The sequence below is a fragment of the Neltuma alba genome, unplaced genomic scaffold, assembly GCF_004799145.2.
Source record: "Neltuma alba isolate B1F8T4 unplaced genomic scaffold, ASM479914v2 tig00012981_pilon, whole genome shotgun sequence".
NCBI lineage: Eukaryota > Viridiplantae > Streptophyta > Magnoliopsida > Fabales > Fabaceae > Neltuma > Neltuma alba.
Window position 1 is genome coordinate 172,393 of NW_021637338.1, and position 11,725 is coordinate 184,117.

General features: G+C 34.1%; 1 protein-coding gene across 1 annotated transcript; it reads left to right on the forward strand.

The window, feature by feature from the left end:
* The first annotated feature begins 2,863 nt into the window (after positions 1 to 2,863).
* LOC114733195 (uncharacterized) lies at positions 2,864 to 10,784 on the forward strand. Its single transcript, XM_028920606.1, has 11 exons — positions 2,864 to 3,595; positions 4,869 to 5,133; positions 5,796 to 5,955; positions 6,085 to 6,796; positions 7,306 to 7,732; positions 7,832 to 8,013; positions 8,500 to 8,659; positions 8,879 to 9,106; positions 9,192 to 9,542; positions 9,953 to 10,054; positions 10,136 to 10,784. Exons 1-11 carry the CDS (start codon positions 3,084 to 3,086, stop codon positions 10,382 to 10,384), a joined length of 3,348 nt encoding a protein of 1,115 aa, XP_028776439.1. The 5' UTR covers positions 2,864 to 3,083; the 3' UTR covers positions 10,385 to 10,784.
* Positions 10,785 to 11,725: the final 941 nt, after the last annotated feature.

Genomic DNA, 11,725 nt, shown 5'->3' on the forward strand with positions numbered 1-11,725 from the left:
TATGCGTTCCGCTGTTTTTGTCAGTTTTTTTAAAGAAAAAACTACAGAGCAGTAGTTTATTTTATTTTATTTAAATTTTAGTAGTTTTTTATTTTTCCATAAAACGTGCTTTTAGAAAACTAATTTATTTTGTATAATACTTTTCATAAAATAAAAATTAGATCTTAATCCAGACGGTTCGAATCTGCCGCATAGCAGCAGAACTTCTGTGCTGAGGGTTACGAGGGCCATATGCCCGGCATATTTTTTTTGGGAAGAAAAAGCATGTGAAGAAAAAGTATATTTTTTCTAAAAAGTATATTAATATTATCGTACTCATTTTAAAAAAGTATAGTTAATAATATGATAATATTAAAAGAGTAGTTGCAAATGGATGTGTTTAGATTGTCATTAATTTCCTTACAAAATGTCTGACCTAGTATTCATTAACCAAGGTTTTAAATTTGAGCCCAATGGATGGAAAAATCACAATGAAATTTTGAAAGAGTTTCTCGTCGACCCATATCCCATTTGATTCAAATTCAAATTAATTAATTGATAGCACCAAGTATGAGATAACTTGCTCGAAAAAACACGGGGAAATTTATAATTGAAACAGAATTCTATAAAAAATGATTTGAAGATAAACGTTTTGCTACATGCTACTGTATTCTTACGTGTGAGTCATTTGCCGGGAAAAAAAATCTTGTCCCTAAATATGTTACTCGTTGGATAATAAATATTTTTTTAAATTTTACTCTATCAAATACAATAACGAAATAGGTAAGTGTGGAAAATTTTATTAATTTAATGTATTACTTGGTATGTAAAAATTGGGTATAAGTAACTTACATAGAGGAAAGGAACCAAGTAGTATAGTTTTGAATTGACTTCTTACTAACTAAACTAACTCTTACTGACGCAACTACTTAATTATTAGAGATGTGCTAATGGAACCAACAAGTATGGGTCCTCATAGAACGACTTGTGGTTTAAAAAGAGGCTCTTGAGTTTGAGTTTGTGTGACTGCAAAAAAACGGTTTTGAAAAAATTATTTCTAATTAAACTCAACAACTCAAATATAATCCAATTAGATAGTCATATCAGAAAAAAGCGATGTGTTAGCCGCAACCGGGAATCAATAAATATTAATATGATTTATTCCTTATTTGTCGAATTCAATTTCTTCGAAAGTAACTGAATGCATTTAGGTTAAAAAAAAAAAAACTGAACAAGTAAAAATGCCAAATCTCTTTTGACAAACAAGATGTGTGGAGACTGGATTCGGGTGACATTGAAATTTTTGTTACTAGGAACATCATAATCCATTCAGACAAATGAGTCATATGATTGCCAATTATGAAATAAAATTTTCCAACAAGCACTCCTCTCAAGCATCATTAATGACAACTTTAATCTGATAGATTAGTTCAAGTTTCTCTACAATCCATATTTGTCTTTTTTATCATGCTAATTGACTAACATGCCTGTCCCCTATTAGTAAGCATCATTTGTATATATGTTTTGCTTTGCCTACCTCTCTTGTACTACTTCCTCTTATGATATGGAAGACTACTTCCTCTTAATGATATGGAAGACTGCTTTCTAGTTTGGGTTTCTTTGGTAAAGCATGAAGTTTGCTTGTGAATTTGCCACAAAAATTTTGAAACTCTAATATGGATTAAGGTGTAAATTTATCCTGAAATTTTTTTTTAGGTTTAATGTTATCTTCAAAATTTCAAAATACAGCAATATTATTGCCCTCTACTAAAAAAAATTGAAGTTAGCTATTAAGAAATTAATGTTGATCATTGATATTTTTAATGAAAAGAAACGACATTGCTATATTTTAATATTTTTGGTGCAATTTTTAATTAAAAAAACTTTCAGGCAACATTATTGTTCATAAGTAAAAATTTTCAAGACAAATTTATAGGTTAATCCTTTTAACATTCTCCAGGCCTATATTTTTATTGCAAATTATAATTTTTCATGGAATACTTGAAATCCAGTTTTGAAATCAAACCATCAGCATTTAAAATTACGGACTTTGATTAATCAAACTGGGATGGGCTGACTCCAAATACGTACAATTTGTTTTTTTAAAAGGTGTCTTGTATAAATCTTCCTCCCCTAATACTGTAAATATGTTATAGAAACAGAAAATTATTGCTAATTTATTATTCTATTTATTGTATTTTAAAAAAGTATATGTTATTTGATTCTATTTATAAGGTAGAAGAATAACTTTTTTATTTTTTAATTCTATTTATAAGACATGTCATTAATTTTTTATCACTGGTTTTTTCTTTTATCTATTGTTAAATATGGTGTGTGTTATTTAATTTTTAATGTATGTACATTCATCAAGGCTAAAGTTGAAAACTCATTAAATTTTTATTCTTAATTAACGATTTTTAATATTTTTTTAATTTTTTAAAAATATATTAAAAATAAATTATAAATAAGATTGAAATAATATTAAATACAAGTAAATTCAAAAAATTATTACTAAATTTGAGATAGTATCAATAAAATTTAAGATTTTTTGAATTCTTATAAAATATGTTAGAATTTTTTTCATAAGAAAATATTTCATAAAAAGAATCTGAAAATTTCTAAATTTCAAGTTAGGGTCTTTTCTTATATTTTAACAGTATGCTTAGTTTGTAAGTAACAAAATATTTTTGTAAAGGTTTCTGATTTGAAATTCTGTAATTTTATCTCCCGGCCGCTGCAGCCTCTGCTTGACCTTAGCTGCCCCAAATGAGCAGATAATGGTCTGAACGAGGGCTATTATCGTCTTTTCTCAGCGGCCTCCGTAAGTACCAAAAACGCTCCCCGTAGGTTCGTTCCAAGATATAAATGATCAAATCACTGGAATTTCCGCGTCTGGATTCTAGGGTTTCTCTGCCTACAATAGCAGAGCAAACCCAATTATTCCTCATTTTTCGTCAAAATTTTCCTTTTTTCCCTCTTGCTTTCAAATTTTCTTGCTTCCCGAACCTATTCTTTCTTTCTTCACACCACCTGATCTTTTCCCATTCCTGTGAAACTCACCATTTTCCGTTCTTTTCTGGTCGACTTCAATTTCTGCAAGCTACATGAAGCTTCTTCAGTCCGATGAGACCGCCTCTGAGGCTTGCGACCTTCCTGAGGAAACCCAAGAAGAGAAACCCTCCAGTTCGTCTGTGGTTGAAGGCATTGACCGTGGCCTTGATAATGGTGATGCGGTTCTCGATGTGTTCGGGAAAACCGTGGAGTTCCCGGTATTGGAGAACGCAGAAGACTCCGTGGAGGGCTTGTATTTTTATAAGAATGTCTACAATTTGATCCCCAAGTCTTTGGGAGGTCTTGCGCGGTTGAAGACATTGAAGTTCTTCGGAAATGAGATTAATTTGTTTGCCCCAGAGTTTGGAAACCTGACGGGCTTGGAGTGTTTGCAGATGAAGATATCTTCTCCTGGAATTGGTGGGTTGCCATTGCATAAGTTGAAGGGTTTGAAGGAGTTAGAGTTGTCCAAAGTGCCTCCGCGGCCTTCTGCTTTCCCTATATTGACAGAGATTGCTGGTCTTAAGTCCTTGTCCAAGCTATCTATTTGCCACTTTTCTATAAGGTTGGTAATTCAATGTGGCTATTTGTTTAATAGTAATTTTGGCTTTCACTGGCAGCTAATGTATGTGCGGGGTGCTTAAGAAGTTGGATTGCCAATTTTCCCTGCTTTGAGTTTAAACTGTCCTCATTGGGTATTTTTTTAGTTAAAATCAAAACTTTCCACATCATAACCTTTTTTCTTCCATCTGGCCAATTTTTTCCCTCCCGAGATAATGGCATTAGATGAGTGACGGTTCACATGATAGAGAATAACTATGCCAAGTTGAAGCATCTGTGCTGAAAGTTAGATTGCATTTGTGGAGATATGGTTTAATTTATCTAGTTTGATGCATATTTTCTTTCTATTAGGGAGTAAACACTTGATCCTGCCATCTGAGTCGGAACCGGTTAATTTCAATTATTTATTTGATGTATATCAACAGTTTGAGTTTTGCTTTTTGAGACTCCAAGCCAAGAATGAATAATTCATAACTCAAGCTCTGGGCAATTCTATTTTTAAATTGAATTCAGATATACACTTGGGTTGTGTTGATTGATATAATAGTTATGTTGCAGAGTAGGGTAACTTATGCTGATTAAATAGGTTTTTCATTCATGTGGTTAGTTGCTTATTAATACTGATTTGGTGGGCCTTTTTTGGTTGTGGTCAGATAAAATTATTAATACTGATTTGGTGGGCCTTTTTTTGTTGTGGTCAGATAAAACCTTGATTTTCTAGCTGCAACTCTTTTGAGTAGTATATGAAAAATTTGCTGCATCATGATTTCAAATGGTCCATTGTCTTGGAATAGTTTATGAGTGTTGCTCGTGGTTAAGGAAGGGGGGTTGAAGAAAATGAAGATGGCTCTCTATTATGATATTGATTAGGCAAACAAGTAGGAGGTTAACTTTGAAAAGCAATTGTGTGGATGCATTGTTTGCCCATGAGCATTTTTCATTTTGTCAACTTTTCAAAGTGGCATCGTGATATGGATAGTAAATTGGACTCCATACTCTGCCAGCAAATAAGAACGTGTCTGGATACACTAAAATCCCTATATCCATCACAGATTATTTTGGCACTTGGTTGCGGTTCTGTTTTGGACGTTTAATTTGGTGATTGATAGTATCAACATCATTAACAACCTCCTTAACATGCTTCACAAGCCTCGTGTTTTGAGATTGTAACATTTTATTGCTTTTTTCTGTTTAGTGGGATCATTAGCATTTTCAGTGAACTATATATTTCTCATTCTTTTTGGTTCTAAATCGTCATGCTTTCTGCTTTTCTGTAGATACCTCCCTCCTGAAATTGGCCTCTTAAAGAAACTGGAGTATCTTGATCTTTCATTCAATAAGATGAAGACACTGCCCTCCGAAATCAGTTATTTGAATGGCTTGATATCTTTGAAAGTTTCCAATAATAAGTTGGTGGAACTACCATCAACTATGGCATCTTTGTCCGGGCTGGAGAACTTGGACCTGTCAAGTAATAGGTTGACTTCACTGGGACCTCTTGAACTTGGGTCTATGCATAAACTTCAGAATTTAAATCTTCAGGTACCTAAGTATAATATTTTTTTTTTTAAATCACAGTACCATGGTCATTAGTTAGTGAGAATATTTTTCCCATACATGTTGTCCATTGCTTTTCTTTTTCTTTTCATCTGACTTTCTTAGTCTTTTTATATTATGAATTTATCTTTATGACGTTATAAGCATATAACTTAATATGTTTGTATCTTGTATGCTTTAACTAGCTCTTATAATGCCAGCAATATATATTTATTCAAATCAATGTGTTGAATGTAACATTGTATTTTAATTTGTTTTTCTCGGTCAGCTTAGCTTACGTGTTCAGCTGTATGTGTTCTAGCATATTGTATGCAATAATTTGGTCTGTTTTTCTTTCCTAAATATTTGGTGAAATTGTTTAACGTGGTGGCATCTGACAGCGTTGGACATGGGGGGACACCAGAATGAAGGTGCCTCTGTGCATCTAAGGTATTGATTTTGTGTTCGTAGCTTGCCTATGAAGCAAAACATGATGAATCTGGGATTTTTGTGCACATTCACGCACATAACTATCTATACTTCTTTTGTGTAGGCTTGTAACCATAAGTTAAAAGTTTGGTGTGCAAGTGGAGTCCTTGTTCTTTTTTTTTGGGGGGGGGGGGCTTCTGGTTATGTGAATTTAACATTTTTGAATTTTTGTTTTCAAGTTCAATAAGCTGCGCAGCATGCTTCAAATACCTTCATGGATTCATTGTAATATGGAAGGAAACGACAGAGGTGAATGCAGCGATGATTTTAGCAGTTCTTCTGTTGAAATGGATGTCTATGAAACGAGTTCACTGGAGAATGATGGACTACTTTCACATGGTGAGGACTGCAGATTATCCCTTTTTTTTTGTTAGGCCAAATATAATCCTTTGTTTTTGGAATCACCTTTGTCTTCATTTGAGTTCATATATGTGGAGCCAAATTTACTCACATGGTTCTTTTCTGCAGCATCTCGTAATAGCTCATCAAGCCTATTAACTAGCTCCTCGTCTAGTAGATGTTTTGCAACACGGAAATCAGGTAAAAAGTGGAAGCGGCGGCACTACTTACAGCAGAAAGCCCGCCAAGAGTGCTTAAACAACAGCAGGAAGTGGAAAGGTTTAAATAATTCACAACTGGGCAAGGACATGCATAGAATTTGTGAATCAGAAAACCAAGGCAGCCCTGCTGTTGAAAACTGCAGTGAAGCTCATCCATCAGATAGTGTGTGTCTGGACAATGAAGCTAAAAAGATGGTCTCAGAAGAAGCTGGGAATGACAGTGTAATTGATGATGTTAACAACAATGAAGTGGGTATTGAAAAGCAATTTAAGGATTGTTCCAGTAGAAGCGAAGATGAAAACAATGCTTCCTTATGCCCGTTGGAGAATGGACCTAGTGGGCAGGACAATGCATCAAGTTCAGAATCTTTGAAGCATATTTCTAAATCAAAGAGACATTCAGAAAGGGATCTTGATAATCCTAAACCATGCAAGTCTAGAAAACCAATTGGTGATAGCTCATCATTGTCCTACAAGTACAGTAGATTATCATTTTGTGGTGCCGAAGACCATCTGCCAGATGGTTTTTATGATGCTGGACGTGATCGACCTTTTATGCCCCTTGAGAGTTATGAGCAAAATCAGTGCCTTGCCTCTCGTGAAGTCATCTTAGTGGACAGGTTTTTTATTGTTTTTTTTTTTACTATTTATTAGTAAAATAACTAGTGGCCAACCCCTGCAAATGCAAGTGAATTATTATTTATGTACCTTTTTAAGTAAAAAATTCAATCATACATACAATTATATCACGGTAATTATTGATTCTTATATATATATATATATGGCCCAATTTGAAATGGAGATGGTAAAATTTAAAGGAAATATGAAAATACTGTAAAGAGGAAAAGTGCATGGAGCTCAATGATAAAATTACAGTTTTGAAAATACTTGACCAGAAAAGCGCACAATTAAAAAAGTTGTCATGTGGATATACAAATAGTAAAACTACTATTCATGTGTTTTTAATTAGAGTAGATTGGATATAATTAGAATTAATACTACTATTACTACTATTATATGAAGTATGTGCTATCTACTTGGACATGGGCATTCAGAACAATTTCTTGGGTGCAGAGTGTTACAATAATTGTGTCGGGCTGTTTCTTAATGTTTTCCTCCCTTTTATCAGAGAAAGAGATGAAGATCTGGATGCCATAACACTCTCTGCTCAGTCATTGGTGCGTCATTTGAAGCAGTGGAATGATTTTACCAAACATGGGAATCAAGTTGCTCTTGATAGCTTCCAGATTGCTTCGCTGCTTGCCCTCTTTGTATCAGATCATTTTGGGGGCAGTGATAGAAGTGCTATTGTAGAAAGGACACGAAAAGCAGTGTCTGGTTCAAACTATCACAAGCCTTTTGTCTGTACATGCTCAACTGGAAGCAACAATGGTATTAGTGCTTCCTCCAAACCAGTTGTAAACAGTGAAGACATTACTCTTGCTAGTAACTCTGAAAAATCTCTTGAGTCTTTAAAAAGGAGACGAAATTCAATCATAGTTCCCATTGGATCTGTGCAGTTTGGTGTGTGTAGACATAGAGCTCTGCTTTTGAAGGTAACCATTGTTGCTTTAATCATATTACTACATTGCATGTACATCATTTTCTGTAATTACTATTGTTTACCTATGACGACCTAATGCAATTTCTGTCAGTATTTATGTGATCGCATGGAGCCTCCAGTACCCTGTGAGCTTGTCAGGGGTTTCTTAGATTTTTCACCACATGCCTGGAACACCATCGTAGTTAACAGAGGTGATACCCAGGTTAGAATGATAGTTGATGCATGCCGGCCGCATGATATAAGAGAAGAGGCAGACCCTGAGTTCTTTTGCAGGTCTGTACTTCATACCTTGATTAGCAATTCTTTTTCATGTAAAATGTCATTTTGTTCTCGTTAAGAATTGAGATAAACATATATGGTGAATGTTAGTTATTTTTATTTGGTTGCTGAAGCATAGCTTTTGATAATGCAAAGGAAAGTTTGACAGTATATCTGTAGTAACTAGACATTTTGGCATCCTAGAATCTGGACTTATTTTTCTGAAATTATTAATCAGTGCTGATGAAGTGAGACAAACTTTCTTTCGCTATTCTCAAGTAGTCCTTTATTTCTTTGTAGGAGCAAACTCTGAATAGTTTTATTTAATGCATAAAAAAAGTGTGGCCCTATATCATCAGATAGATATGTTACTTTTGAGTTCCTGAATGAATGTTGCTGTCCTGTGCAAGTGTTGCTTGGGAGTGTGTTTAATTCTAAGATTTCTGAAATTTATAGAGGTTCTTTGTAATCTGACGACTTGTTTATGATTCCAATTCCCAGGTATATACCTCTTAGTCGAACCAAAGTTCCTATTTCATCTGACGGAACTCCTGGTCCTGGTTGTTCATTTCCATCTCTCTCTACATGTGACGAATTTGAGAAGGCATCTTCAAGTACGTTAGTTCGGTGCAAATTTGGGTCAATTGAGGCTGCAGCAAAGGTGTGTTACCTAAAGTGTTGTTGGGACTCTAGCTTAATTGTATTATCTATCTAGAGATTGTTATGTTCTCAAGTAATGCGTCACTGTGAATTTACCTCATAATGTTAATGGGTGGTTTGGATTTGCAGTAGATGGGAAGAAGGGGTTTTTCTTTTTTAAATGTTCCGACTACTTCTGTACAACATATATCTTTAATACGTATTTTCTGTGATGTCTCAGGTGCGTACTTTGGAAGTGAAGGAGAGTTCACCAGACAAAATAAAAAACTTTGAATATAATTGTTTGGGAGAAGTGAGAATTTTAGGTGCTTTGAAACACCCTTGTATAGTTGAAATGTATGGACACCAAATATCTTACAAGTGGACTCTTCTAGAAGATGGTAATCCTGAGCATTGTGTTTTAAGGTCTGCAATTTTTATGGAGTACATAGAAGGGGGCTCTTTGAAGGTAAGCTTGCTTGTAATCCTTTTTTGTTATTGTTGACAGCTTTTTTAAAATGGTTTAGTTATTTTCTCCTTGCATATTCCATCAGACCTATCTTGATGAGTTATCAAAAGCTGGTGAAAAGCATGTTCCGGTAGAGCTGGCTCTGTATATCGCCAAAGATGTTGCATGTGCATTGTCAGAGCTACACTCAAAGCACATAATTCATCGTGATGTAAAAAGTGAAAACATTCTAATTGCTTTGGATAGAAAGAAAGATGATGGCACCCCTACTGTGAAGCTTTGTGATTTTGACAGCGCAGTGCCACTAAGATCACCTTTGCATAGCTGCTGTATCGCTCATGTGGGAGCGCCTCCTCCTTATGTGTGCACTGGAACGCCACGATGGATGGCTCCAGAGGTTATGCGGACTATGTACAAAGAAAATACTTATGGATTGGTAAGATCCTTTACTTGATCATCTATACTCTGAGCTTATTATTGATCTATATTAAGCTAATGCCTCTCTAGGTTTACAGTTGACATTTAAATGAGCAATTTAGAGTGCAACTATCTGGGGATGATTTTTACTTCTTACAGAAGAATATCCAGCTATTTCAAGTTCTAGTCAATTCCTTTCTTATCTATTCTTTGATGTATGCCTTGCTAGCATCAATTCTGAATGCATATGATGTTTGTGGGCATTGAATTCTTGATTTCGTTACATGTTTTATATCTGATAATAGTTTGGTAGTTGCTTTATTCTTTGATGATGATTATAGTCAACCTAAGTTTCACATTGAAAATTATTCAACGTCTATGAACTGATGCAGCATTTATTGGGTTGTAATACTTCTTTCCTTGTAACAGGAAGTTGATATCTGGTCATTTGGATGCTTACTTCTGGAGCTTCTCACGCTGCGTGTTCCATTTTCTGGGCTGTCTGATTTACAATTCCATGACATTCTACAGGTTTGTTTTCCTCTTTTATACTTAGAAAAGCAGATAGCAAGTTCTTTCTTGAATGACTTTTTTTTCACATTATCTTTTCAGATGGGTAAACCACCACAATTAACAGAAGAACTGGAGGCCCTGAGTTCACTGAATGAACCCACGATGATTCGATCCGGTGATGAGCCAGACAAATCAGATACTGAGGCAGACTTGATGAAATTCCTTGTTGATTTGTTTCATAGGTGTGTGGAAGAAAATCCGGCCAAACGACCTACAGTAAAAGAAATCTATGAAATGCTGCTTGAACAAACATGCCGTCTAAAAGTACAAGATGTTGACAATAGTTAGGTTGTCAGTTTGGTTGACCCTCTCACATTCCCTTGGTGTTGTATTATTAGACCAATCTCCAATTTTTTCAAGAATAATTCCCCCCCTAGTGTCTGTAGTGAATAATAATCATTATGTGCAATTCCATTCCAGGATGTTAGATTCAGGCGGCTCTTTTCAATCTGATTGAGATCTGTAAATTTTGTAGCTAGGTCTCTTTTCAGGCTGCCAGTGTTGAGGTCCATGTAGGGTATATTTATGCTGTCACTGGATCTGATTAATTTGTTCAAAGCCTTCCCAATTCTGGTAGGCTTGCCTTGAAAATCTGCAGCAGAATACTGTGTTTCTGGTTTTTCGGTTTCCCATGCGGGTGCTTGCTGTAGTAATCTCTTGATGATCATACAAATTATGCCATGTTATCCACCATCTGAGCAATTGATATATATATTTTCTTGTAATATTGTGCAGGTCTATGTATCCTGTTTAATAAACGCTATACTTGTTCTGTCCTAGTAAAGCTTTTAAAATAAATTATTAGAAGCCATTCTTAACAAGTGGTGTAATTATCTTCTGCCCTTTATTTGAGCGCATGCATGTTGTAAATGTTTTTTTTTTAATATAATGTCATTTTCAACCGCAGAAAATGAATTTTGCTAAAAAAAAAAAAAAAACCAAAAAAATTGAGTTGTTACTTCCAGCAGTGTGAATCATCATTAATTATCAAATGTGTAAGTTACAGATGATTAGGCTTATTCTTTAAATTTTATGTAATGCATGGAGGACTGATCTAGTTTAAATCAATAAAAAAATATATGTAATTTATTTATAGCGAATTGTAATTAGAATCATATTTCTTTTATTCTAAATTTGATACCCCCTCTTTCCGGTGTGTCTTATTCTTTGAAACTTAAATGTTGTGTCAAAATTTATTTGTAAACTTTTTATTTTATTCTCATTTAATTATGCATTCTCTTTTTCCCAGCATAACTTTCTCTTGCCTTATTACACATTCTCTCTTCACTACATATTCTCCCTCTTCCACATAAATGAGGATATTTTGAAAAAATAAAATTCATTTTTTACTCATTTATTATACGTAACCAATTTTAATTAACTTTTTGAACAATGCAATTTGGTCAATTGTATCTTATAAAAGAGAGCAGAGGGAGTATAATACTACTAGTATTTAATATAAGAACTACTTGGGAACTAAATTGGGTATTAAATTTATAATTCATTTTCAAAGTATGTTTATTGATTGCATATACTAAAGGAATTTTTAAGTAATAGTAGTCATGTTTAAAATAATACTTTATGAAAATTAACTCATTTTTGTTACAAATAATTAATTTAATTAATTTT

Bases quoted from the DNA above. Each gene is read 5' to 3' on its own strand.
- LOC114733195 (XM_028920606.1), top strand. From the start codon at position 3,084: ATGAAGCTTCTTCAGTCCGATGAGACCGCCTCTGAGGCTTGCGACCTT. The intron at 3,596-4,868 runs GTTGGTAATTCA...GCTTTTCTGTAG, and splicing joins ATTTGCCACTTTTCTATAAG to ATACCTCCCTCCTGAAATTG. The intron at 9,107-9,191 runs GTAAGCTTGCTT...ATATTCCATCAG, and splicing joins TAGAAGGGGGCTCTTTGAAG to ACCTATCTTGATGAGTTATC.